Raw genomic sequence first — 27,879 nt, forward strand, 5'->3', positions numbered from 1 at the left:
GTAAGACAAGCCTCTTCCGGTTAGCCTACGCCTGACTAGATAAATGTAGCTTATCAGACTTCAGTGAATTATACTGTATAGTTTTAATGTTAAGATTTTAAGGTTTTTAGGTTTTTAAACGCTTCGACTTTTTAAAATGTAATAACTTTGCACTCTGTTTATTGTTTTATCGTTTGTTGTGAGCCGCCCTGAGCCATTTCATGGGAAGGGCGGGATACAAGTCATAGAATAAATAAATAAATAAATAAAATTTAATTGGCTGTTCTTAATGTGTTGTTCTGTTTCAAGCAGGTGGATAACTGGATCTGGCTATCAGAGACGGGATGTCAGAGTTTAATAAAGAGTCTGTAAATCACACACAAATTGTCTGAGCAGGCCAAGGTCAAGTTTACAGGAAAACAATCACAACAGCAATGGCAGGTCAGAGTGTTGAAGCTGCATGTTGAAGTTACACTGAAGAACTCCTCCCCCACAATTTTATATGCTCCAAGCCCTGTGTTATGCCTGCAACAGCTGCTTCCTGTCTCTTCTGGAGATATTCCTCCTCCTTCTGCAACTGACAGCCAATGTTGAGCCTTGAAATAGGCAGACCTCTGTCTGAATTGTAAATCCCCCCCTACATCTGTGCTGGTTTTGCTCTTGCTGACCTGGGGATCCTGGCGGAGATGGGACAGCTGGCTGACCCTGACTTATCAGTTCAGGGCCAGTTCCTTACTGCCCCCCAGCTGTATGTCCACAGCAGGCTGTGATTTCCCATCTGATTCCTTAGCTGCAGCTGACTGATGGCTGATAGGCACAGAACCCAGCTACTCATCATGGGAGGAGTCGGATCCGTCTCCTGGGCCTGGTTGTTCCATGACACCTGTTTTATCAGACTATAACCTTGTAACAGTGTCAATTAATTTTCCTTTAAACTATTTCTGTATCTGTTCGAACCTCTGACCTCCCTCACTGTGAGGCATGTGTACCTGCTAATTGTGTTGATTTATGATGGGACACTCTCCCAGCCTTTCTACATCAGTTCCTCCCATTTCCCCATACATTGAGTATTTGTACTTGAAAGACTCATGGTTAGATTCACACCAAGGTTTGGCTGCTTCCCCCACCCCATGATGTTCCCCAGATTTCAAGTACATCCATCATCATCACCCATCATCATCCATTGTGTGTAGTATAGCCAGGAGATCCAAAGATCGTCCAGCAACTAGAAGTTCTAGCTCTTTAGCATTATTAGGGTGGCCATAATATCTGCAGGCCAGCCAGGGACACCTTGAGGGGGGGATGGATGTGTGTGTGCGCGCGCGAAGCGCGCCCCCGCCAAAAACAGGAAGTGACGTCATGCCACTGCCGGAAACAGGAAGTGACATCACTTCCCGTGACATCGTTTTCCCTGCACCACCTGCCGGAAGCAGGAAGTGGCATCACTTCCTGTGACATCATTTCCCCCAAATGCCACTGCCGGAAACAGGAAGTAAAATGAGTACCCAGCTTGCTGGGGGGAAAGTGTAGATGACCGGGGAAGGCAATGACAAACCACCACCTAAAAAGGTCTGCCGTGAAAACGTGAAAGCAGCGTCACCCCAGGGTCAAAAACGACTGGTGCTTGCACAGGGGACCTTTCCTTTCCATTGGTAATAACGGCTAGGAGCACCTTCATTGGAGGCTCATAGAATAAGACCCCCTGGTCCAATCTTTTTGAAACTTGAAGGGTGTTTTGAGGAGAGACACCAGATGGTATGCTGAAAATGTGGTGCCTCTATCTCAAAAAACAGCCCCCCAGAGCCCCAGACACCCGACAATTCTCCATTATACCCTATATCAATTCTCCATTACACCCTATGGGAATCAGTCTCCATAGGGAATCATGGAGAGCCCAGCAGACATTTCCCTCTTCCCCTCTGCTTTCTGATGACCCTGAAGTGGGGAGAGGGCCTCCAAACTGGGGGATCCCTTGCCCCCAACCTGGGGATTGGCAACCCTATCCCTCAGGCTGCTTTCACGGCCAGCGGCTGGCCAATCTCGACTCTCGTCCGGCTTTCCTCCCTGCCGCGCTCCCCCCACAGGCGCTCCTCCGATCCTGAGGAAAGAGCAAAAGCAGCCCTCCCTCCCAGCAGAGAGACATGCTTTGCAATCCATTAAGAGAATACTGGCACATTCAGAGTTTCTGTAGTAATTCATTCTGCCCGCATTCTATTACATCCTATGAATGCAACAACTCCTAGTCATTGATCCCAGTACTAATATTATTGGTCATTTCAGGAACGTTATTTGTGGGCAGTGTAAAACTTTTACTCGCTTTATCTTCCACCCTCAAATAACTATTACAAAAACAACCTAGATTCTCCTTTCCTAAAACTAAGAAGTATTTCCTGATGCCACCCTGCCACCCCAGATCTGAGGACTCTCACATGCCTCTATTAAAAGATGCTCAGAAGTACTTTCCACAACTTCCAATGGCAAACAGAAAAGGATTTCACACACACACACACAAAAGATTGCCTTTAAAACACTATAACTCTTTCTTGGGTTTTGCTGTAAGTTCTATGGAACTAGACCCTCTTTTTTGTAAGCTCTTGGAGGATTGGCTACATCAGGGGGTGAGGCCTAATATGCAAAGGAGCTCCGACTAGAATTCCACCTCTGAATAATACCCATCTTGATAGACCAAAGGTCAGTATAAGACAGCTAGAAAGCAGTATAAGCAGCTAGAAAGCGTCTTTGGCTTGGCATGCAGAAGGTCCCAGGTTCAACCCTGGCATCTCTAGTTAAAAGGATCATGTCATGTGAAGACCTCCACTTGAAACCCTGGAGAGCCAATGCTAGCTTGAGCAGACAATACCCATCTCGCTAGACAAAAGATCAGTCTACAGCAGACTGGAAGAGTCTGTGGCTCAGTGGCAGAGCACCTGCTTAGCATCAAAGAATCACAGAGTTGGAAGGGACCTCCAGGGATCCCAAAGAAAGAAAGAAAGAAAGAAAGAAAGAAAGAAGGAAGAGAGAGAAGGAGGGGGAAAAAAGACAACAGGGGGTTGGTCTTTTCCACAACAAGCCTCTTGTCGGAGACAGATATTATTTCTCTTTTAAAAAAAAATATACACCACCACCACCATAACAACATCCAGAGAGCCAACAAGCAACCTTTACACCAAGCAGCCTAAGCACCCTGTGATAGACAATTTTACACGGCAAAGTGGGAGAGGAAACCCCAATTTTAAAAAGCAAGCTGGCCTAAGGATAGGGTTGCCAAGTCCAATTCAAGAAATATCTGGGGACTTTGGGGGTGGAGCCAGGAGACTTTGGGGGTGAAGCCAGGAGACATTGGGGCGCAGCCAGGAACAAGGGTGTGACAAGCATAATTGAACTCCAAGAGAGTTCTGGCCATCACATTTAAAGCGACAGCACACCTTTTAAAAATGTCTTCCTTTCATAGGAAATGAAGATGTTTCCCTCTCTCCGCCCCCACCCTTTCTGGCTAGTCGGCTCTGAAGAGGGGATTGGCCTCCCTACTCACGAGTTGCTGCCAAGGGAGGTGCAAAAGCACATGGTCCTGGGGCTTCCCTCCTCTCCATTCCTGGCTAGTTGGCTCTGAAGGGGGGGATTGGCCTGTCTACTCACGAGTTGCTGCTACAGGAGGTGCAAAAGCACATGGCCCTGGGGCTTCCCTCCTCCCCGTTCCTGGCTAGTTGGCTCTGAAGGGGGGATTGGCCTGTCTACTCACGAGTTGCTGCTACAGGAGGTGCAAAAGCACATGGCCCTGGGGCTTCCCTCCTCCCCGTTCCTGGCTAGTTGGCTCTGAAGGGGGGATTGGCCTGTCTACTCACGAGTTGCTGCTACAGGAGGTGCAAAAGCACATGGCCCTGGGGCTTCCCTCCTCCCCGTTCCTGGCTAGTTGGCTCTGAAGGGGGGATTGGCCTGTCTACTCACAAGTTGCTGCTACAGGAGGTGCAAAAGCACATGGTCCTGGGGCTTCCCTCCTCCCCGTTCCTGGCTAGTTGGCTCTGAAGGGGGGATTGGCCTGTCTACTCACGAGTTGCTGCTACAGGAGGTGCAAAAGCACATGGCCCTGGGGCTTCCCTCCTCCCCGTTCCTGGCTAGTTGGCTCTGAAGGGGGGATTGGCCTGTCTACTCACAAGTTGCTGCTACAGGAGGTGCAAAAGCACATGGCCCTGGGGCTTCCCTCCTCCCCGTTCCTGGCTAGTTGGCTCTGAAGGGGGGATTGGCCTGTCTACTCACGAGTTGCTGCTACAGGAGGTGCAAAAGCACATGGCCCTGGGGCTTCCCTCCTCCCCGTTCCTGGCTAGTTGGCTCTGAAGGGGGGATTGGCCTGTCTACTCACGGGTTGCTGCTACAGGAGGTGCAAAAGCACATGGCCCTGGGGCTTCCCTCCTCCCCGTTCCTGGCTAGTTGGCTCTGAAGGGGGGATTGGCCTGTCTACTCACGAGTTGCTGCTACAGGAGGTGCAAAAGCACATGGCCCTGGGGCTTCCCTCCTCCCCGTTCCTGGCTAGTTGGCTCTGAAGGGGGGATTGGCCTGTCTACTCATGAGTTGCTGCTACAGGAGGTGCAAAAGCACATGGCCCTGGGGCTTCCCTCCTCCCCGTTCCTGGCTAGTTGGCTCTGAAGGGGGGATTGGCCTGTCTACTCACGAGTTGCTGCTACAGGAGGTGCAAAAGCACATGGCCCTGGGGCTTCCCTCCTCCCCGTTCCTGGCTAGTTGGCTCTGAAGGGGAGATTGGCCTGTCTACTCACGAGTTGCTGCTACAGGAGGTGCAAAAGCACATGGCCCTGGGGCTTCCCTCCTCCCCGTTCCTGGCTAGTTGGCTCTGAAGGGGGGATTGGCCTGTCTACTCACGAGTTGCTGCTACAGGAGGTGCAAAAGCAGATGGCCCTGGGGCTTCCCTCCTCCCCGTTCCTGGCTAGTTGGCTCTGAAGGGGGGATTGGCCTGTCTACTCACGAGTTGCTGCTACAGGAGGTGCAAAAGCACATGGCCCTGGGGCTTCCCTCCTCCCCATTCCTGGCTAGTTGGCTCTGAAGGGGAGATTGGCCTGTCTACTCACGAGTTGCTGCTACAGGAGGTGTAAAAGCACATGGCCCTGGGGCTTCCCTCCTCCCCGTTCCTGGCTAGTTGGCTCTGAAGGGGGGATTGGCCTGTCCACTCACAAGTTGCTGCTACAGGAGGTGCAAAAGCACATGGCCCTGGGGCTTCCCTCCTCCCCGTTCCTGGCTAGTTGGCTCTGAAGGGGGGATTGGCCTGTCTACTCACGAGTTGCTGCTACAGGAGGTGCAAAAGCACATGGCCCTGGGGCTTCCCTCCTCCCCGTTCCTGGCTAGTTGGCTCTGAAGGGGGGATTGGCCTGTCTACTCACGAGTTGCTGCTACAGGAGGTGCAAAAGCACATGGCCCTGGGGCTTCCCTCCTCCCCGTTCCTGGCTAGTTGGCTCTAAAGGGGAGATTGGCCTGTCTACTCACGAGTTGCTGCTACAGGAGGTGCAAAAGCACATGGCCCTGGGGCTTCCCTCCTCCCCGTTCCTGGCTAGTTGGCTCTGAAGGGGGGATTGGCCTGTCTACTCACGAGTTGCTGCTACAGGAGGTGCAAAAGCACATGGCCCTGGGGCTTCCCTCCTCCCCGTTCCTGGCTAGTTGGCTCTGAAGGGGGGATTGGCCTGTCTACTCATGAGTTGCTGCTACAGGAGGTGCAAAAGCACATGGCCCTGGGGCTTCCCTCCTCCCCATTCCTGGCTAGTTGGCTCTGAAGGGGGGATTGGCCTGTCTACTCACGAGTTGCTGCTACAGGAGGTGCAAAAGCACATGGCCCTGGGGCTTCCCTCCTCCCCGTTCCTGGCTAGTTGGCTCTAAAGGGGAGATTGGCCTGTCTACTCACGAGTTGCTGCTACAGGAGGTGCAAAAGCACATGGCCCTGGGGCTTCCCTCCTCCCCGTTCCTGGCTAGTTGGCTCTGAAGGGGGGATTGGCCTGTCTACTCACGAGTTGCTGCTACAGGAGGTGCAAAAGCACATGGCCCTGGGGCTTCCCTCCTCCCCGTTCCTGGCTAGTTGGCTCTGAAGGGGGGATTGGCCTGTCTACTCACGAGTTGCTGCTACAGGAGGTGCAAAAGCACATGGCCCTGGGGCTTCCCTCCTCCCCGTTCCTGGCTAGTTGGCTCTGAAGGGGGGATTGGCCTGTCTACTCACGAGTTGCTGCTACAGGAGGTGCAAAAGCACATGGCCCTGGGGCTTCCCTCCTCCCCCAAACACCCCAGTTTTCCCTCCCCATCGTACCTTCTTCTCTCTCCGCTCTTCCATCTCTAGTTAACTGCAGTCGGGCGGGAAGCCTGGAGGCGGAGCCTCCAGGGCAGGCAGCAGGGCCCAATCTGGTGAGAGCCCTGGTGCCTGGCATGCCCCCCTCGCCTTCCAGGTGCCCCTGTGATTGGCTGGGGGAGGCAGGCTGCCTTGTAATTGGCTTCATCATTAAAAAAATAATGGAGAAAAAATGACGGACAGGGGCACTGGCCAATCCGGGACTCTGAATGAGTCCCGAGCTTGGCCAATCGGGACACGGGATTCAGGAGGCGGGGGCGGGACTTTCCCAGGAGGGCGGGACGTTCTGGCCACCCTAAGCATTATGCACCACTAAATGGTGAGCGAACTTGTTTTTAAGGCAAGAGACATTTCAGAGGTGGTTTGCCATTGCCTGCCTCTGTGTCATGACCCTGGTATTCCTTGGAGATTGCCCTGTCAAATACTAGCCAAGGCTGACCCTGCTTAGCTTCCAAGAGCCGATGGGAATGGGCTATCCTGGCTGGGAGTCCGGGGTAGGGGGGAGAGCAGAGGAGGCACAGCACAACAGCGGGGGTGTCCTCAAAGCATATTGGCGGAGTCCACACCTTGGCAGGGCTCACCATGGATGCTGATGACCTCATTGGGAGGTGATCCATGTCAAGTGGTCAGGACGACCATGGTGATGCCTAGTGGGGAAAGGGCTGCAATGCCAGTGACAGTAGGAACTCAAAGGACAGGGGGAGAAATGAGGTCAGCAGTCAGTCCAAGCTAGGAGAGGGAGGATGGACCACTGGGTGAACCAGGGGGCAGAGGGAACAGCAGGAGGGAGGGAACTGACCCAGTGGAAAGGGGGAATTCGGGTCTGTGTCAATCCTTATGCCTTCAGAATGGGGCAGGGAAGTGAGAACATCCTATAGAAGAGGCACTCTTGCAAGTGGCTGGGGAGGATGGGCAGGTTGGGCTTGAGCAGAGGCACAGGAGCCAACCTGAGGGAAGGAGAGGGAGAAAGGCTGCCACTTAACCCCCCTCCCTCTGCATGTCTGAGGTCAGGGGAGAATAGGAGGTGCTATCAGGAATTGGAGAATTGGAGGGTGGTAGGAATTGCAGTATTAGATACATCTTGGAACACTGCCAAGGATTAATGGTGAATCTGGGAAATCTCTTCAGCAGGCTCGGCACTCTTTTATTAATCATTTGAACCTTTTTGCAAATTAGGCAACACCCCCTATGTCACCATTATTCCACATAGGGCTTTTTTATATATAGAAAAAGCCCAGCAGGATTTCATTTGCATATTAGGCCACACCCCCTGCCACCAAGCCAGCTGGAACTGCATTCCTGTGCGTTCCTGCTTTTGAAAAATAGCCCTGTACACTCATAATATGGATATACCTTTTTACAGATTGTTCATGTACGCTGATACTGAATTAATTTTGTTGGTTGTTGCTGCAGAGTATCAGGCCAAAAAGGTGTTTCCCACCCACAATTCCATCAGTGGATATGACTGATATGGCCCATCCTCCTTCACTTAAGGAAACAAGAACCACTCATTATTATATCAGATTTATTTGCAGACTATTTCTTGAAAAACCTAGTTGACTTCCTTTATTGTTCCATTTGGGCACAGCTAACATCAGGTAACAAGCCCCGTGGTGCAGAGTGGTAAAGCTGCAGTACTGCGGTCTAAATTCTGCGCACGACCTGAGTTCAGTTCCGGCGGAAGCTGGATACAGGTAGCTGGCTCGAGGTTGACTTAGCCTTCCATCCTTTCGAGGTCAGTGAAATGAGTACCCAGCTTGCTGGGGGGGGGGGAGTGTAGATGACTGGGGAAGGCAATGGCAAACCACCTCGTAAAAAGTCTGCAGTGAAAATGTCGTGATGCGACGTCACCCCAGAGTCGGAAACGACTGGTGCTTGCACAAGGGAACATCAGGTAGGCTTAAGTGGTCACTTACCAAACGATGAAAGCCGCCAGTGAGCCCACTCACAGTTGTGGCTTTTGCAAGGGAAGGAGGGAGTTTGGAGGAGTCGGCTGAAGACGGGGGCAGAGGTCACATCCCTCCCAGCTCTCCTCTTACCCCTCCCTGCCTCTCTCCCTCCCTCCTCTCCTCTCCTCAGCTTTCCCCTCACAGTCTACAGTCAACACACAGCATGCTTGGGATGATTTTGTTATTTGCTATGGGATGTACTAAAGCTCATTGGGGATAATAGGAGAGGCTTGAAGGCCCATTGGGTATAATGGGATCCAGGAATGCCAATTGACTTGCATGGGCTCCATTGAAATACATTACAGCATTAAAAAATTACAATTGAAAATGCATAATGGATTTTGGATGAAAGTCTGTGGAACTAGATAGACTTCTCTGGTACAGGAATAGAATGATGGAATAATACCCACAGAATAGAATGATGGTTGATGGGAGAAGTAAGTGTTCTTGGCCTGGAATGATATGACAAAGAGTGGAATAAGAACATCAGAAGAGCCCTGCTGGATCAGACCAGTGGCCCATCTAGTCCAGTGTCCTGTCTCAAACAGTAACCAACCAGTTCCTCTGGAGGGCCAACAACAGGCCATAGAGGACAAGATCTTCCCCTGATGTTGCCTCCTGGCTCTGGGATGCAGAGGCTGAATGTGGAAGTTCCCTTAAGTCACCATGGCTAGCAGCCTCTGATAGACCTATCTTCCATGACTCTAACCCCCCTTTAAAGCTGTATTCCTGTGGCCATCACAACATCCTCTGGCATCGAATTCCACATTTTAGTTGCACACTGTGTAATGAAATATTCTATTTTGTTCATCCTGAATCTATTGCCCATCAGTGTCAAGTTCTAGAATTTTGAGAGATGGAGAAAAAAAAATCTCTTTGCCAAATCTCTCCATCCCGTGCATAATTTTATAAACCTCTACCATGCCTCCCCTTAACAGTCTGTTTTCTAATCTGAAAAGTCCCAGACTCTTCAGCCTTCCCTCATGGAGAAGATGCTCCAACTCCCTAATCCTCTTGGTTGCCCGTTTTGTACTTTTCCAGCTCTGTGATGTGACCAGAACTGTACATAATATTTCAAATAAAAGTCATAGATCTATACAGGGGCATTATAATAATAGGCCAATTTCTGTTCAGTTTCTTTCCTAATAATCTCTAACATAGAGTTTGCCTTTTTCACTTGCTGCAGCACACTGGATTGACACTTTCATTGAGCTGTCCACTACAACCCCAAGATCTTTTTCCATCTCATTCTCAGCAAGTTCAGACATGGGTAGCCTGAGACAAAGGCAGTCCCTGGTTCAAGTCTCATCTCTGTTGTAAACTCTCTCAGTGGAACCCTCATCTGTAGTATGAAGATGATAATGCAACTGACCTGCCTTACATGCTTGTTTGCAAGGAAAACAAGATCATTTATGTGAGGATCTTTGAACAACCTAACTAGGGTTGGTAAGTCTCTCATGGCCTCTCGCAAGTGACGTCATTGCACCAGCGACGTCACGTGCCGGCTGCTCTAGGCACTTCTGGGAAAACTATTTGGTTTTCCTGGACACTCTAGGAATTTGGGAGGGAAATTCTATAGATGCAGGCCAGTGGGTTGGGGACCTCCAGAGTGGGAGAACCCCTGCCGTGCCTGGGAGCTTGGTGGCCCTAAACCTAATATAAATATTATTATCAGTTTCATTCAGTCATCACAGACTGCATTTGGTAAATAGGCATTCAGTAATGGGAGTCCTGGTATAGAACAAATAATAGCCTGGCAAAAAAACTGTCAGGAGAGAATACAAATCCATCACAGCAATGTCAAAGGTAACTGGGGAATGAAGACCTGCTCTAATTCCATTCATATTTGAAACTAGTAAACCACAACCTTGCATTACATTAATTATCCTTGACAATCTTTTCAGTTTCACACAATTTATTAAATTAACATATATAGAAGAACCACAAAGGCTTTACTGCTGTTTCAAAGGGGAGACGCATCTGAAGGCATTTACAATTTGGAAGTGCTTCTAGTTTTTAATCTAGTTTGTCAGTGTTACTAGTTTGAAATTAGTAATGGCCATTCCTACATATGCACTGAAATACAAGTAACCGAGGTCGTTTATTCCCTCTTCTATCTATGAACTGCAGTGCACTGGACTCTGCCTTGAAATTTACAGATCCTTTGGAGATCCAAATTGCTTATATTCATTCTTTCATTGGTCAAAATGCTTGCATGCATATGTAAATGCTGGGGGAACTCATTGGCCCCAGGAATTCTGAGTTCAATGCTGGGTGCCTCCTAAATCCCGAATTTACTGGGATTTTGATTTGCTTTTCTTGGCCAGTCTTCCTTTTTTGCAGAAGCATTTCCTAAAGCAGAAAAGGCAGCACTTCAGCGAGATGAAGAGGGAGGTTAAGAGAACAGCCAAGAGGAAGGCAATAACATCGATAGAATGGTACTGGAACCAGTTGAGGTCATGGGCTGCTGGTCGTAAATGAGGAGCACCCTTATGCCTCATCACAAATTCCACCCAATGTACGGCAAGGTCAATAGGGTGGATGGGTCTGTCCAGGTGCAGGGCTGAAAGACGCATGATATTCTCTTTGTACCTGAAAGCATTGCAAAAGATAACGTGTTACGTGTTACTTTATGAACCATGGGTAAAGACAGACACAGCATGGCTGAGGGCTAAATCAGCCTTTGAATGTCAGTGCTGTTCTCCAGTTCACATAAAAATCCCCCAATTGTCCAACATGTTTTTTAAAAAGTATATGTGGAGCTATGTTGGCCTTCAAAGAGAATGCAGGGGAAATCCTATTTTCAGTTTTAGACAGGGGTGGAATTCTAGCCGGAGCTCCTTTGCATATTAGGCCATACACCCCTGATGTAGTCAATCCTCCAAGAGTTACAAAAAAAGAGCCTTGTAAGCTCTTGGAGGATTGGCTACATCAGGGGTGTATGGCCTAATATGCAAAGGAGCTCCTGCTAGAATTCCACCACTGGTCAGTTTATCAAAATCAATGCAATCCTATGAATATACACTCAAAATAAATCCAATATCTCTAAATGGAACTTACTGTCTAGTAAGTGTTCTTGAGACTGCAACTATGTTATATAGAAAAGGGAGCTCATACCTTGATAAGTTATGATATCATTTTGTTACTACAAATCAACACAGTATTGCAAATTCATCAGAAAACGCACCATGTATATAAAATCCCTGATTTTATTTATTTTCAGTCTTTCAATGAAAAGGAAATCCTGATTCTATGACATTTCTGGAGAGGCAGTTTCAACAAAGAATCAATATGAAAAGAAACCAAGACAGAATCCATATTTTGTTACAAGACCCTACATGTTTGTGCATGCATGTCCATGTCCATGTCTATGTTTGTACAGGGGAGAGACGGTGGCTCAGTGGTAGAGCATCTGCTTGGTAAGCAGAAAGTCCCAGGTTCAATCCCCGGCATCTCCAACTAAAAAGGGTCCAGGCAAGTAGGAGTGAAAACCCTCAGCTTGAGACCCTGGAGAGCCACTGCCTGTCTGAGTAGGCAATACTGATTTTGATGGACCGAGGATCTGATTCAGTAGAAGGCAGCTTCATATGTTCATATGGTCTTAGGAGAAAAAATTATGAGATCAAAATACATCATAGATACTACATACAGTGGCCAGGTGGCACAGTGGACAGCACCAGTGAAGGGCCGGGCCCAGTGGGACAACCAGACCCGTCCCTGTGGCATCGGTCCCATCGTTGTGGGACCCAGGGGGCCGGCGCAGTGGCATGCCAAAGCAGCCTGTCACTAATAACACAGGTCGAGATGCAGGACAGGAACCCGGAAGTGACCGACGGGCTGCTTCAGCGTGCCGCTGCGCCGGCCCCCTGGGCCCCACAACGATGGGACTGATGCCACAGGGACGGGCTCGAAACACTCTATAACCCCTCAAAAGAACAGCAGTCTAGCTCGCTTCCCCCGAGCCCTGCCGCGGCCTCCGCGGGCCTCTGGAGGGCCTCCAGGGACCAGCGGCGGCCTCTCCACGGCCTCCGCGGACCTCTGGAGGCCCTCCAGGGACCCGCGGCGGCCTCTGGAGGCCCTCCAGGGACCCGCGGCGGCCTCTCCGCGGGCCTCTGGAGGGCCTCCAGGGACCAGCGGCGGCGCCTCCGCGGGCCTCTGGAAGCCCTCCAGGGACCCGCGGCGGCCTCCCCAGCCTCCGCCACCGCCGCCGGGCCCCGCGGGCGGGGAAGGCGGGGAGTGAGGGAGCCAGCGTCCCTGCGCGTGCGCACACCGCCGTGCGCATGCGCAGGGACGCTGGCTCCCTCACTCCCCGCCTTCCCCGCCCGCATGCGCGGCCCGCCGGCTCCCCGCTGGCTATACCGGGACTTCTAATGGTCCCGGTATAGCCAGCCCGGGAGCCGGGAATTGGGGGCCAGAACCGGGAAAGTCCCGGGAGACCGGGACGGTCTGGCCACCCTAACTTGATGGCAACAAAGTACCCTCCAAAATGGCCTCTGAGACCTCAGTAAACATATTTTTTCTAAAGCTACAGATAATATTTCTATTATTTTGGGGAGTTTAAATCTAGCTCCATTTTGTAGATCTGTTGATCCAGTTTGGACATGGACATGCATGCACAAACATGTAGGATCTTGTAACAAAATGTTGTGGATTCTGTCTTGGTTTCTTTTCATATTGATTCTTTTTTGAAACGGCCTCTCCGGAAATGTCACAGAATCAGGATTTCGTTTTTATTGAAAGACTGAAAGTAAATAAAATCAGGGATTTTATATAAATGGTGGGTTTTCTGATGAATTTGCAATACTGTGTTGATTTGTAGTAACAAAATGATATCATAACTTATCAAGGTATGAGCTCCCTTTTCTATATAACATAACTTCAGTCTCAAGTTCCCTGACAGTAAGTTCCATTTAGAGATATTGGATTTATTTTGAGTGTATATTCATAGGACTGCATTGATTTTGATAAACTGACAGGGAAGAGGTCTGGGCTTGGAGCAAATAGTCAGGCAGTTTTGTTTAAGCTTGCCAAGTGAGCTGAAGGAAAAATGCCCTGTCCCTTTAATAGATAAGTGGTGGTAGCTTAATGATTAAGGTTGCCTAGAAATGCAGAATACAGCTGACCTCTAGACTACAGAGCTCAGCTCCCCTGGAGAAAATGGCTGATTTGGAGCATATGGCACACCCTGATGAGGTTCATCTTCTCTAATCCCATCTTCCATTAAGCTCCACCTCCAAATTTCCAAGAATTTCCCAAACTGAAGTTGACAACCCTATAATAAAGAGGGATGTTGTGATACTTTTTGAGAGCAAAGTACCCATTCTAGCAGTTACTGATATATTATGCACAAATAGGGTTGCCAAGTCCAATTCAAGAAATATCTGGGTACTTTGGGGGTGGAGCCAGGAGACATTGGGGGTGGAGCCAGGAACAAGGGTGTGACAAGCATAACTGAACTCCAAGGGAGTTCTGGCCATCACATTTAAAGGGACAGAACACCTTTTTAAATGTCTTCCATCCATAGGAAATAATGAAGGATAGGGGCACCTTCTTTTGGGGCTCATAGAATTGGACCCCCTGGTCCAATCATTTTGAAACTTGGGGGGTACTTTGGGGAGAGGCACTAGATACTATACTGAAAATTTGTTGCCTCTACCTCAAAAAACAGCTCTCCCAGAGCCCCCGAAACCTCCAGATCAATTCCCCATTATACCCTATGAGAATCGATCTCCACATAGGGAATAATGAAGTGCTTAGCAGACATTTCCCTCCCCCCCCCCCCGTTTTTGGCGACTCTGAAGCCACGGATTGGCCTCTCTACTCACGAGTTGCTGCCAACTTCTTCAAAGTCACACAGACACACCATCCCAAGAGGAAGCCTTTCAATCGGAGACTGAAGCCTCCAAAGGCACATGGTCCTCTGGGGGCGGGAAGGAGTCTGGGAAAGCGGAAGAACCCCCACTGGGACCTGGGGATTGGCAAGCCTATGCACAAATGTTTTGCCTTGCTTCATCATGCATGTTCATCAGGTTTTCTTTTTTGTTTTGCATTGATTTTACCCCCTTCAGAGCTTAGTTCGCTTTCTGGTCACTGTTTCCCCAGGTTTTCTGGGAGTGGTGTTGTACCAATTTTCCCCTTGTTTTGCTTCCAAACTGACGGTAATTCAAAACTGTACAGATTCCCTCAGATTCCCCCACCACCACTTTGCTGCCCCTCAAAGGTTACTCTGCCACCCACATCAAGGTTGTTCTAGTCACTCTGTACCTTCCATCATTCATTGGTGTGTCCCTTGTTGTTTTACAATTTAAAATGCTTTTACAAGCAGCATTAGACTATTGATATGAGACTATCTCTAGTCTCATATTGCTGGGCAGAGCTTTTTTTCTGGAGGAATGTGGTGGACTGGAGTTCCAGAACCTTTTTGTGAAAATAAAATTATCAAAAAACATTTAAAAGTTCATGAGGGGCGCCCATCCGTTTCTCCTTCATTTTCCTCTTGAGAGTTCCAGCACCTCTTTTACCAGAAAAAAAGCTCTGTTGCTGGGGGAAATGACTCCTGGCTGGGCTGCCTTCTCCTGTCACCCAGTTTAAACTGAGCATTGGGAGAAGGCAGTGCAGAGCTGCAGAATAAATACCTTGGAGAAAAAAGAATGGTGCATACGACAAGCGCAGAATCCAAAGCCAAGCTTAAAGGCTTAACTGCTCAGATCCTCTGCAATAAGCTGTGCATGTGTAATAGGTCACTGTTTTGTTAGAGGCTGTAAACAAGGTTAGTTCTACAATTTTACAATGTGAAGTATATCTTTGTAGACTTCTCCACTCTAGTCCCGTGCAGACAAACTATCCATGCTTTGACTCTCTGCACAGGGAGAGAGAGTGATCACAAGCTTACTGGAGCCAGCCCTCTCTCTGAATTGTCACCAGGTTGTTGGATTGCCACCCCCCCCCCCAGGTGGCACCTGGAGAACTCCCACTATTACAACTGATCTCCTGATGACCAAGATCAGTTGCCCTGGAGTGTGGAGTCTATGGCATTACGCAATGCTGGGGTCCCTCCTCTCCCCAAACCCTCCCCTCCCATTAGTGGATCAGCTAGTGGATCCCATTAGTGGATCCATTCTGTTTCTCTATAAATTATTGACATTAGAAATATATAGTTATAAATGTATTTAGTACTGGCCCTTGAATGAATTTGGTGTGATCATGCCTTTCAGTACTCACGTTTTATCATAAATAACAGCCTTTAGTGCATCAGAGAGGTCCTTGGAAGTCATTTCAAGCACGTTCAGAGTCACTCCTGCTCCCCGAGATTCCACTCGCTTGGCATTGTCCATCTGATCTCCAAAAAGGGGCATCATCACCATAGGGACTGCATTGCAGATTCCCTCATAAATCCCATGGGAGCCACTGTGGGTGATGAAGGCTCTGGCTTTCGGATGAGCTGTAGGAGCAAGAGGGATGGTTGGAAAGGTAAACTGGGTTTAATAGATTTTTTGTAGCAGAAACTCCTTTGCATATTAGGCTACACCCCCCCTCCCCTTATGCAACCAATCCTCCAAGAATTTACAGTAGGCCCTGTAAGAAGAGCCCTGTAAGCTCTTGGAGGGTTGGCTACATCGGAGAGGGGGGTGTAGCCTAATATGCAAAGGACTAGTTCCTGCTACAAAAAAAGCCTTGCTGGTCACTACACATTTTGTCTAATGTAGATCGGGGTGGCCAACGGTAGCTCTCCGGATGTTTTTTCCCTACAACTCCCATCAGCCCCAGCCAGCATGGCCAATGGTTGGGTTGATGGGAGTTGTAGGCAAAAAACATCTGGAGAGCTACCGTTGGCAACCCCTGATGTAGATGATAGAAAAGACATTCTTATAGAAGCATCCAACATTAGAAAACTCAGTGATGAAGCTCATCTTTTGTGTATGTTGTTCTGAGACTATGAAAATGCTGATCAGGATGACAGGGAAGTTAGGAGGATCATTTCACCATCACAAATGCTAGTCATGAGAGAAACTGGACTTGACCAGCTACTGCAGTTTTGCCTTTAACACGAGTCTAGAATGGTAGTTCTGAAATGGTAGCAATGTAGGGACCCCCATTTTGATTTAACATATTTTGCAGGCCCCAAAGCCTGCACTCCTCCTACACCAGTCTTATGAATGCTCGATGGAAACCTCCTAGGGTTGCCAACAACTTAAAGGAAAAGCAACCTGTCCTTTAACAGAGGTCCCATGGGATGTTATTTACTACATGATTTTATTTATCTCTGTGTCATGAAAAGCTTCACTTGCCCATTTCCACCTATTAAGCCTCTATTAAAGGAGCAGGACAATTTTCCCACCAGGTAGCTGGCAACCCTACCATCTTCTAATGTCCTGCATTAAGAACCTCATTAGGTACATTAAAAAAATCTGGTGTGTGTCAGCTATCTGCATTGTCTGTGCAAAGTTTTCAGAGGGCAGCTGCTTCCGTAAGGCCACACTTCAAAGTGCTCTGACCTAAATTCCAATCAGAGTCACCTCTCAACTGGAAGAGACTATCTGTAGAAACAGTAGGAAATTTTCTTTTTGAGTAATAATTTCTAAGCATAGGCTGGCTGTGCAGGAATGGGAAAGGGCCTAAATGGGTCATTTTGAAGAAAAAGAGGTGCTGGAGCTCATTAGCACAACTCATTTGCATATGCCACACACCCCTGACATCACCAGAAGGTGTACTAAATTATATCAGCTCAGCATCTACCTTAACATGCTTCTTGAATTAGAATTGTCCTAATAAAACCTGACTCCCATCATACTTTTTACTCCCTCCTTTGTGGCCACAGTGGCACGATGAAGATTTTCATTGGTCTGTTTTATATGTTTTGGTTATTGCCCTTTTTTGTGAGGAGAACTATTAGAAAGTTCGTCAAATCTTAGAGTTCAGCAAAATTCTCAAGAGGGGGGGGGTTGAACAATAGAGCTTAAAAGCAATTATTGGGTGGGGGGCAAGAAAAAAAGAGCACAAAAAAGAACAATAACATTTAGAGGTTCTGGAGCTCTGCTCCTGTGAGCTCCTGCCCAAAATGAGGCCTGAGCCTAAAAAACTTTCAAAATGTTATATAAGAAACAAACAAACAAAAGACCAGCCTCAAGCTACACTTCAGCTTCTAGTATTCAACTGAAAACCAGCATTTGCATTGTCTATGGACTGAGGTGTTCTGCTGCTGTGGCCATGCTGAGAATTAGTTATGATGTTCATTGGTGGGGGTGGGTGGGGAGCTCCATCAGAATAGTTTCTGGTCTAGACATACCAAGTAGATCATTCTGTGGAAGCCATTTAACGAGTTTGGTGTTCTTCGCAAGGTTGGGAGGCACTTCTCCAGTATACCTCCACAGCACCTTCATGGATTAGGAAATATAAAACAGTGTTGACTGAAATGTTCTCCTGTGTTGATTTTTTTCCTGCAAAGAAGTAATTGAAGAGGAACATCCCTTCCCAATATTTAACCTTATCTCAAACATCTGGGGCAGAACCTCACTCTTTTCCCTGAAGACTACTCCTTTTTTTTTTTTGCAATCACTAGTTCTGTTTTCAATCATTATCACAGATCCTTACTTTTCATTTCTATGTAGATATAATTGTACAAAAACAATGATAGATTAATTAACAACAGTGTGAGAAATGGAAGAAGACATAGTTGGAAGGAACAGAAGATCAAAGCAATCAAGGAGAACCCAGCAGAAACAGGGAAAGTGGTGATTAGAGAGAATTAAGAAAATGGAGAAAAGATAATCAACTTGTAGCTATGCTGTGCTGAAATGCTGCTGTAGTTCCAGAAAGTTTGGAGAACTAGAAGACTTCCTCTTGTGTGGGCTTCTTTGCCAGGGTGGCCACTGTGACTGCTGGAAAGGTCTAGCAAAGTTTGTTGTTGTTCAGTTGCACAGTCGAGTCCGACTCTTTGCGACCCCATGGACAAAGTCACGCCAGGCCCTCCCGTCTTTCACCATCCTCCGAAGTCTGCTCAAATTCATGTTAGTTACATCAGTAATGCTGTCCAGCCATCTCCTTTTGCTGTCCCCTTCTTTTGCCTTCTGTCTTTCCTAGCATCAGGGTCTTCTCCAGTGAGTGCTCCAGTCTCATTTGCTGGCCAAAGTATTTGAGCTTCAGCTTCAGCATCTGACCTTCCAGGGAACAGTCTGGATTGATTTCCCTTAGGACTCACTGATTTGATCTTCTTGCAGTCCAAGGGACTCTCAAGATTCTCCTCCAGCACCTGCACCACAGCTCAAAAGCATCTATTCTTCTGCACTCAGCCTTCCTTATAGTCCAGTTCTCACAGTCATACATTACTACTGGGAATACCATCGCTTTTACTATGTACCTTAAACCAAAAGCTCAATAACTGCTTTTCCTTGCCTGCTATGTGCATTGTTGCACTGCCCCCTGGTGTCTGTAGTAGACAAGTCCACCAAAATAAAAATTCAAGAATGCAGCTTCATAGTCCAAGCTAGCCCAATCTTGTCAGTTCTCAGAAGCTAAGCAGGGGCCCTGGTCTGTATTTGGATGGGAGACCACCAAAGAAGTCCTGGGTTGCGATGCAGAAGCAGGCAATGGCAAACTACCTCTGAAGACTCTTGCCTCTTTGGGGAGAATGAGGTCCTGTCACCCTGTCAGTAGAGGTTGGTGGTGGAAGAAAGACAGGTTGCTTACCTGTAACTGTAGATCTTCGAGTGGTCATCTGTGCATTCACACTCATGGGGATAGTGCGCCTGCGCCGATCCCCGAATCGGTATCTGCAAAAGCCCGGGATTTTTTCGCGCTCGGCGCCACCAGGCATGCGCAGGCGACCCACTGCGCATGCCCACCGGCGCCCGCGCGGCAATCCCGCCAGTTCCTCCCTGACCGCTGAAAGCCCCTTTCTGGAGAGAGAGAGACCGTCAGCAGCGGGGAAGGAGGGCGGGTAGTGTGAATGCACAGATGACCACTCGAAGATCTACAGTTACAGGTAAGCAACCTGTCTATCTTCTTCGTGGTCTCTGTGCTTCACACTCATGGGAGATTAGCAAGCAAAGCATACCTGGAGGCGGGAAGACGGTCAGCCTGAAGACACAGCCTGTAGCACCGCAGCTCCCAACCGAGTCCTCTGCTGAGCATGCACGTCCAGCGCGTAGTGCTTCATGAAGGCATGCGGAGAAGACCAGGTAGCCGCCTTGCAGACATCAGAAAGGGACACACCTTTCAGGAATGCCACCGACGTGGCCATCGCCCTAGTGGAGTGTCCACGCACAGGTCCAGGTAACGGCTTTTTAGCCAACAGATAACAAAGTTTGATCGTCTCAGTAAGCCACTTGGAAAGTCTTTGAGACGAAATCTTGGACCCTAACTTGGGGGCAGAGTAGGAGACAAAAAGCTGGTTATCCTTACGAAAACCCCTTGAACGGTTTAAATAAAATAGGAGGGCACGCTTAACATCCAGTGCATGTAGCCTCCGTTCCTCGTCCGAGGAAGGACTAGGGTAAAAACTGGGTAACCAAACTTCTAAGTTAAGGTGAAACTGGGAAACCACTTTCGGGAGAAAAGTAATGTCCGGGGCCAAAGAAACTCCGGCCTCCCTAAAGGCAAGGTATGGGTAGTCACACCGCATCGCTGTGAGCTCCCCCGCACGACGTGCTGACGTGATGGCAACTAAAAATGCAGTCTTCCAGGACAAAAGCTGCAGGGAACATGTTGCCATGGGTTCAAAGGGACGGCGAGTTAACTTGTCCAAAACCAAAGTCAGGTCCCACAACTGTGGAGGGGATCTAGAGGGGGGATGAAGCCGGAACAGGCCCTTTAAAAATCTTTTGGAATGCGGGTGTGCAAAAACAGAGTAACCCTCGACCGAAACATGGAAGGCAGAAATAGCTGCCAAATAAACCTTGATGGAGGAAAAAACTAACCCCTCATCGATCAAAGACAAAAGAAACTCAAAAATTGCCGGGAGTCCAACCGAGTTGGGTGGCACAAGAGAGTCAGCCACGAAGTCACTGAACTTCTTCCACTTCCTCTCATAAGAGGCACGGGTGGAAGGTTTCCTGCTACTCTGGAGCACCTGCTGAACCCTGGTGGAAAAGTCTAGTGGTCGATGAACCACGCTGTCAGCTTCAGGTGCGGCACGTTGTGATGGAGCACGTGTCCGCCCTGGGCCGACAACAGGTCCGGTTCCGCCGGGAACTGGTAAAAGATCCCCTTCGACTGCTGGAGCAGAATCGGGAACCAGCTCTGACGGGGCCACCACGGGGTCACCAGAATGCATCGTGGTCTCTCCTGCACTAACTTGTGGACCACTCTCGTCAGCAGAGGTAAGGGTGGGAACATGTACAGGAACCAACCCTCCCACTGAAAAAGGAGTCCGTCTCCCAGGGAAGTCGGGTCCGCACCCCCCCTGGCACAGAACAAGGGGCACTTCTTGTTCCACGCTGTGGCGAAAACATCTAGCTGCGGATAGCCCCAAAGTTGGAATACTGGTTCCAGGAACTTCCACTGCAGTTCCCATTCGTGTGGGGATGCTGCACCCCTGCTGAGAGAGTCCGCCTGTACGTTGAGGACCCCAGGCAGATGCGTAGCCTTCACAAAAATGTCCCACTGGAGGCACTCCCTCCAGAGATCTAATGCCAGTGAGCATAGCCTGCGAGACACTGTCCCTCCCTGCCTGTTTATATAACACATGGCAGTGGTGTTGTCCGTCAGTAATGCCACGGTCTTCCCCGCTAACAGAGGGCGGAAGGATCGAAGGGCAAAGTGGACCGCCAGCAGTTCCAGGTAATTTATGTGGTACTGGCCGAGTTTCAGTGGCCACTTGCCCCCCACACATAAGTCCTCCAGATGAGCTCCCCACCCCCACATGGAAGCATCGGTGGCGATGGTCACGGAAGGGGTTGGTAGATGAAAGGGAGCCCCTTGGCAGATGTTGCTCTCCGACCCCCACCATTGCAGGGATTGAAGAACCTCGGATGGGATGGTGAACCTCTTCCGAGGTGAGTCTCTGAGAGGGCGAAAATGGCGCAAGAACCATAGCTGTAGGCCCCTCATGTGCAGTCTTGCAAAGCGCAGCACGCTCGTCGTCGCAGCCATCAGTCCCAGCATCCGCTGGATCTGTTGTGCTGTGCCCCATTGTCGCCTTTGGAGAAGCTGTACCAGAGTCATGATGTCCCTTGCTCTCTGAGCGGGAAGAAACGCTCTGTGCTGATCCGTGTCCAACAGAGCCCCTATGAATTGAACTGTCTTTGACGGGGTGAGATGAGACTTCTCCACGTTGACCTGCAACCCCAGGGTGCCGAGAAGACGCAGAGTAATGGCGATGTGAGAAGTTAAACTCTCCCTCGACTTCGCTACAAGAAGCCAGTCGTCGATGTACGGAAAAACAACGACTCCCTGAAGGCGAAGATGAGCAGCCACCACACTCATCAGCTTCGTGAACACCCGAGGAGCAGTAGACAGTCCAAACGGCAGGGCCCTGAATTGGAAGTGACGAGCACCCACTGCAAATCGTAGGAAACGCCTGAACGCGGGATGGATGCTGACATGAAAGTAAGCATCCCTGAGGTCCAGGGTCGCCATCCAATCCCCCTGATTGATGAGGGGCAGGATCGTTTGCAGTGTAGCCATTCTGAACTTCTGGTATAGAATGAATTTGTTCAGACCCCGCAAGTCCATGATAGGCCGTAGACCCCCGTCCCTTTTGGGAACCAGAAAGTAGCGGGAGTAGAAACCTCCCACCCTGGTCTCCGGTGGAACAACCTCTATGGCTTGTTTCTGTAGGAGGTTGCTCACCTCCGCCAGCAGAGGTGGGGAAGGGGGAGTGGTAACTACCACGGACTGGTTTGGGGTCTGGATAAACTCTATCTTGTAGCCCTCTTGAATAATGGACAGAGCCCACCTGTCTGTGGAGATCAACTCCCAGGCAGGCAGGAAAGGGCGTAGGCGAATGGAATGGTCGACAGTGGGGGCGATGACGCGTGCTTGCGGGAAGTCAAACCCCCTGCTTCTGTGGCCGAGCCCCCTTAGATTTATTAGAAGGCTGGCCCCCATAACGGTTTCTGCCGTTGCCGGAGTAGGGTGGCCGTTCAGGTTGCTGCGAGCGAGGACGCCACTGCTCAGGGGAGAACTTCTGATAGGGCTTCTTGGTCCAAGGTTTGGACCATTGTTTTGACTTCGGAGACTTGGAGGAAGGTTGGACCCCCAAGTTTCTGGATGTCTTGACACTCTTGTCAAACTCTTGCAGCGCCGTGTCGGTCGTAGTGCTGAAGAGCCCGTCACCCTCGAAGGGTAAGTCCTCGATAAAGGTCTTGGTGTCTTGGTGCAGTGCCGTCGACCTGAGCCAGGAGTGTCGCCTGATGCAAACTGCCGATGTAATGGCTTTGGCTGAGGCTTCCACCATATGTTTCGCTGCAGCCAGTTGCTGTCTGGCTACAGCGAGACCTTCCTTTTGCAATTTCATTGCCGCCGTCTTCTTGTCCTCACTTAGTGAAGAGAGGAAGGGGGAAAGCTGTTCCCACACGGCATACTGGTACCTAGCCATGCAGGCTGCATAGTTAGATACCTTGATGCCGAGTGCCCCCGCTGAATAGACCTTGCGGCCCATCCCGTCGATTTTCCTACCCTCCTTGTCCGGTGGGGAGGAGTGCACCTTCCTTGCCTTCGAGGAGGAGGAGACCACCACAGAATTCGGACGTGGGTGGGTGAACAGAAATTCAGCACCTGCCTCCTGAACCCTGTACATATGGTCCAGGCGTTTGGAGGAAACGGGTGTCGAGGAAGGCTTCTTCCAAGATTCTTTGATGGCCTGAAGAATCACCTTGGTGACTGGAAGGGCCACCGCAGTGGACGTGTTCCTCTGCATTATATCGAACACGTTGTCATCCACTACGGGTTCCGGTTGGGTCACAGGCAGTCTGAGGGTGGAAGCGATGCGCCTCACGAGGTCGCCATAGGATTTTAGGTCTTCCGACGGCGAGATCGGAAGATCCTCCGCCGTGTTGGAACCAGGTGAGGGTTCCAGATCAGGGATCTCACTGTCCGACTCCGATGACGAGGAGTCACGCTGAGTGGAATGCTCGGAGAGCCTCGGTGTCGACGCTCGCGGTTGAAGTTGTACCGATGATAGTCTTGGAGGAGCTTCGACCGGGACTAGCTGTCGATCCGGGGGGACCGACGCCGACGCCTTTCGGGAGTGATGCGAGACCCTCGACATCGCAGAAAACTCCGAAGCTTGTTCCCAGTCTTGGTAGTCCTCCGGGTACCACCGACAGGATTCGTATCTGGAGTAGGGAGGCTGCCACCGCCGTTGCTCCCATGGTGGTATTGGGAAGCGTTGCGGGGTGTAGGATAGGTCCCGTCTGGGTCGGGGCTTGAAGGGCGGGTCTACGACCGGTGCCGAAGCGTCTACCCCCGACGTCGATCCGCTGCTCGACCGACGCCGTGAGCCTGAGGATGAAGACCGTTGGGTGAGGTCAATTTCCGGCTCCTGCTCCGACGCCGACAGGCGTTGTTGGGCTGTTGGGCTCCTGCGCGGAGAGACCCGAATCGATTTCGGCGGTTTTGCCGACGTCGATGCGCCTTCCGACGGAGAAGGAGTGCGGGGTCGCTTGCGCTTCTCCTTCGATTTCGCCTTTTTCGGAGCTCGGGTCCCCGAGTCCTCTCGGCGTTTTGTAGCGGGCGCATCCACCGAACCCTCATGGGGACGCTTCGTGGAGCCACGCTCTTCCGGCAATTCCAAAGTCAGAATCGGAGCAGCATCGGCCGATGCAAGCTCCTGTGCCGGGGTGTCGGTCGACTTCGGTGCCGAAACCTCCATCGATCGATGAGGTCGAAGCGCCGATTCGGTGAGCGCTGCCGATAATCGAGCCGCACGGTTCTTCCTGGTCTGTTTCGAGAACCGAAGGCAGTGCGGGCACGACTCAACTCTGTGCGCCTCCCCCAAACACAGCAGGCACAGGGAATGTCCGTCGGGAGGGGCAATCTTCCTCCCACAAGCCCGGCAGCGCTTAAAAAACCCCCAGCGACTTTCCATAAGCGGTCGCGCGGGAAAAATTTTTCCTTCTGCTCAGAAACGCCTGAGAGAAAGGGGGGTAAAAACGGAAACGGACCACCCCAAAGGGCGATCCGCCGGACAACAAAGAAAACGCTTCTTCTTCTTTTTTTTTTTTTTTTACTAACTATCACTAACTAACACTAATAACTAGCTAACTAACTATTTACAAGACCAAACGGGCTGGAACGAGAGAAAAAATCGCTCTCACCGACCGGAGAATCAGAAAGGGAACCTCTCTAGCGCAGCGGTCAGAAAGGAACTGGCGGGATTGCCGCGCGGGCGCCGGTGGGCATGCGCAGTGGGTCGCCTGCGCATGCCTGGTGGCGCCGAGCGCGAAAAAATCCCGGGCTTTTGCAGATACCGATTCGGGGATCGGCGCAGGCGCACTATCCCCATGAGTGTGAAGCACAGAGACCACGAAGAAGATCTAAGTCATACAGTGTTTTGGTCTTATTAGTAATGGACCTGGCATTGCACAGCATCAGAGCAAAGGAGGGGTCTATATTCATAGCCTTCACACCAACATGTCTCAGGATGGGCCAAAGGCTGGAATGAGAACAAACATAGTCCTCCTTACTGTCCCATCAATCAAAGATGCTTGTTTGGTGGGGACATGGGAGAGGACCTTTTCAGTGGCATCCCCATTATTATGGATCAATCACCCCAGGGAGGTGTGCCTGACCCCTTCATTTTTGATCTTTAGGAGGCAACTGAAGACTGTTCTATTTAGGGATGCATTTAATTAAAGCAGCCCCGTGGCGCAGAGTGGTAAAGCAGCAGTACTGTGGTCTGAACTCTCTGCTCACGACCTGGGTTCGATTCCGGCGGAAGCTGGATTCAGGTAGTCGGCCCAAAGTTGACTCAGCCTTCCATCCTTCCGAGGTCGGTAAAATGAGTCCCCAGCTTGCTGGGGGGGGGGGGAGTGTAGATGACTGGGGAAGGCAATGGCAAACCACCCCGTAAAAAGTCTGCCATGAAAACGTTGTGAAAGCAACGTCACCCCAGAGTCGGAAATTATTGGTGTTTGCACAGGGGACCTTTCCTTTCCTTAATTAAAGCAGTCTTAAATTGTAATATATTTTTTTAATTTTGGTTTTATGTTTTTCTTGTATTATATTAATATTGTAAGTTGCCTTGAGCAGTATGAGGTAAAGGTAAAAGTAGTCCCCTGTGCAAGCACCAGTCGCTTCCGACTCTGGGGTGACATTGCACTTTTTTACAGGGTGGTTTGCCATTGCCTTCACCAGTCATTCACACTTTCCCCCCAGCAAGCTGTGTACTCATTTTACCAACCTCGGAAGGATGAAAGGATGAGTCAACCTTGAGCCGGCTACCTGAACCCAGCTTCTGCCGGCAACTAATAAATATTTGAAATAAATAAATATTTAAAAATGAAGTCTTGCCAACTGATATTGATTCCGGCTCTCCCCCCAAGATCTTGCAAAGGTTTCTTGTGAGATCTCAGGCATCAAAGACCTCCAGGAAGGTTTTTCACAATGTCTGCACCTACAGAAACATCACTATTGAAGGTTTGGGGGATTTCTTCCTGTCTCTTTTTAAAATTTCAGATTTTAAATCTTGTGATTCTCCTGTGTATTCTCCTTCTAGTCTTGACTGCGATTTTTTTTTATTTGCAAGGGGGCTACCCCCATTGTAAGATATAAAGACAGATATAAGGATATATGAACTACGGTATTGCGTGTTCTGAATCAGTAATTGTTGCCTCTTTTCCTCATTAATTTTACATTCTTTTCCATCTTTCTTAATCTCCTCTCTAACTGGTCTCAATGACAAAGAAGAAGAAAAGAAGAAGAAGATGAAGAAGACAAAGAAGAGTAGATTTATATCCTGTCCCTCACTTGGAGTCTCAGAGCAGTTTACAATCTCCTTCCCTCCTCTCCCCTCAACAGACACCCTGTGAGGTACCGGTGGAGCTGAGAAAGCTCTGAGAGTTTTAAACTCAATATTAAATCATTTGCAAATAACATAGTCTTTCTTTTTTCCACACCACATTTTTGCTCCTCTCACTTCTCTGAACTCCTATATTTGGTTTGCTGTTGGTTCCATATATTCAATAAATAATGCAGCTGATAACTGGCACAGTTTCCTTGTGTATTCTGCTAGATAATGTCTCCATTTTTGCCTCTTACCGTCTGGGGTATTGTTCCCAATGCTTCAGCAATTTCCATGGCTTTTTTCATTGGAATCTCGGAGACCATGGAGCCCAAAGAAAACACCACAATGCCGTGTTCGCCAGATGCATTTACTATGCCTTCAAATTCCTACAAAAGTAAATAAATTTTCCAATCAAAATTCTTTGTGGCATTCCAATCACATAAATTGGACAACATTTTACTTTGAAACAACATGCCTCATCTTGACAGATAGCTACAAAGAATATAATATTTAGCTGTTTGTTCAGGAAGCACTTTCTGTAGCAAAATAAATAAATTGCTGAGAAGAAAACAATTATTAGAGCACTTCTTGAAATACAAATTAGCACTCAGCAGCACTACAATACTGTACCTCTTTCAAATGTTTAAGTTCATCTGAACGCACAGGAACACAGTTCTGGCTGGCTTGGCGTCAGAGGGTGTGGCCTAATATTCAAATGAGCCAAATGAGCATTGTTGTAAAACAATGATGATATCAGGGGGCGTGGCCTAATGGGCAAATAAGTTCCTGCTGGGCTTGTTCTACAAACAAAGCCCTGACGACAGCAATGATAAGAGTTGAACAATGTAATATAACCTTTAGTAATTGTATCATTTATTTTCTAGATGAACAGAAGAATTTAACTTTGCCACATGTTTTTCATCTTGTAAGCATTTACACTTCGGTTATATGCTGCAGTTCTGTAAAGCATTAATTTCCTGACCTCAATTTTGTTTTAATACTGATTCAGCTAGTTTTAATACAAACCCACAACTAAGTCAGATTTTCCCAAATTGTTAATGCTTTTGAGATTTCCTTCAACTCTCAATGGAAAAGTACCGCCAGGACTCAGGCAAGTGGTCCATCCAGTGCACTCTTCTGTCTTGGGCCACAATAACACCTTGATGTTTCAGGAAGTCTATCTGCACATACTATTAAGGAAGTCTATTTGAGTCAGTTCTTTGGCATTCTGTCTCCTTGAATTCTGCCATTACACATGAGATACCTAATCCCTCCCACCTTGCCAGAGCATTCACTTTAGCTCACTTTAATGCCATCCTCTCTGAAGTATTACAAAGCAGTTTCCATTGCATTCCATACTCAGATTGTCTCTGTCCTGTTTTTTTACTGTTTTTAGGAACCGTTGGATCTCATTGCTATTAACATACTCCTCATTTAATAAACTTCAAGGGGATAATATTCCTATCTGTTGCTAGACAGGGACCCAAAACATAACCTACTTGATTGCTAAAATTCTGTCTAACATATTTTCCTTTAGTAAATATTGCATTGTTCTTTTTGTCACTGCTCAAAATGATCTGATCATAGGAGCTCTGAAAAGGAAAGGTAAGTAAGCAAAGGAGCACTTCAAACTTGTCAAAATTATAGGCATTAAAGGGCTTGAGTTAGTA

The 27,879-nt window shown here is 48.9% G+C and overlaps 1 protein-coding gene across 6 annotated transcripts in view; it reads right to left on the reverse strand.

The window, feature by feature from the left end:
- Positions 1-10,162: 10,162 nt before the first annotated feature.
- The window catches only part of LOC132566972 (UDP-glucuronosyltransferase 1-6-like), a 77,444-nt gene continuing 59,727 nt past the window's right edge, over positions 10,163-27,879 (reverse strand). For all 6 annotated transcript variants that reach the window (XM_060232568.1, XM_060232559.1, XM_060232551.1 and 3 more), the window contains exons 2-5: positions 26,464-26,595; positions 17,552-17,639; positions 15,487-15,706; positions 10,163-10,857 (exon numbers count right to left, since the gene is read on the reverse strand). In XM_060232568.1, coding sequence (XP_060088551.1) covers positions 10,560-10,857; positions 15,487-15,706; positions 17,552-17,639; positions 26,464-26,595 — 738 coding nt within the window. In that variant the 3' untranslated portion in view covers positions 10,163-10,559. The remainder of the gene's footprint in view (positions 10,858-15,486; positions 15,707-17,551; positions 17,640-26,463; positions 26,596-27,879) is intronic.

The sequence above is a fragment of the Heteronotia binoei genome, chromosome 1 (genome assembly GCF_032191835.1).
Source record: "Heteronotia binoei isolate CCM8104 ecotype False Entrance Well chromosome 1, APGP_CSIRO_Hbin_v1, whole genome shotgun sequence".
Lineage (NCBI taxonomy): Eukaryota > Metazoa > Chordata > Lepidosauria > Squamata > Gekkonidae > Heteronotia > Heteronotia binoei.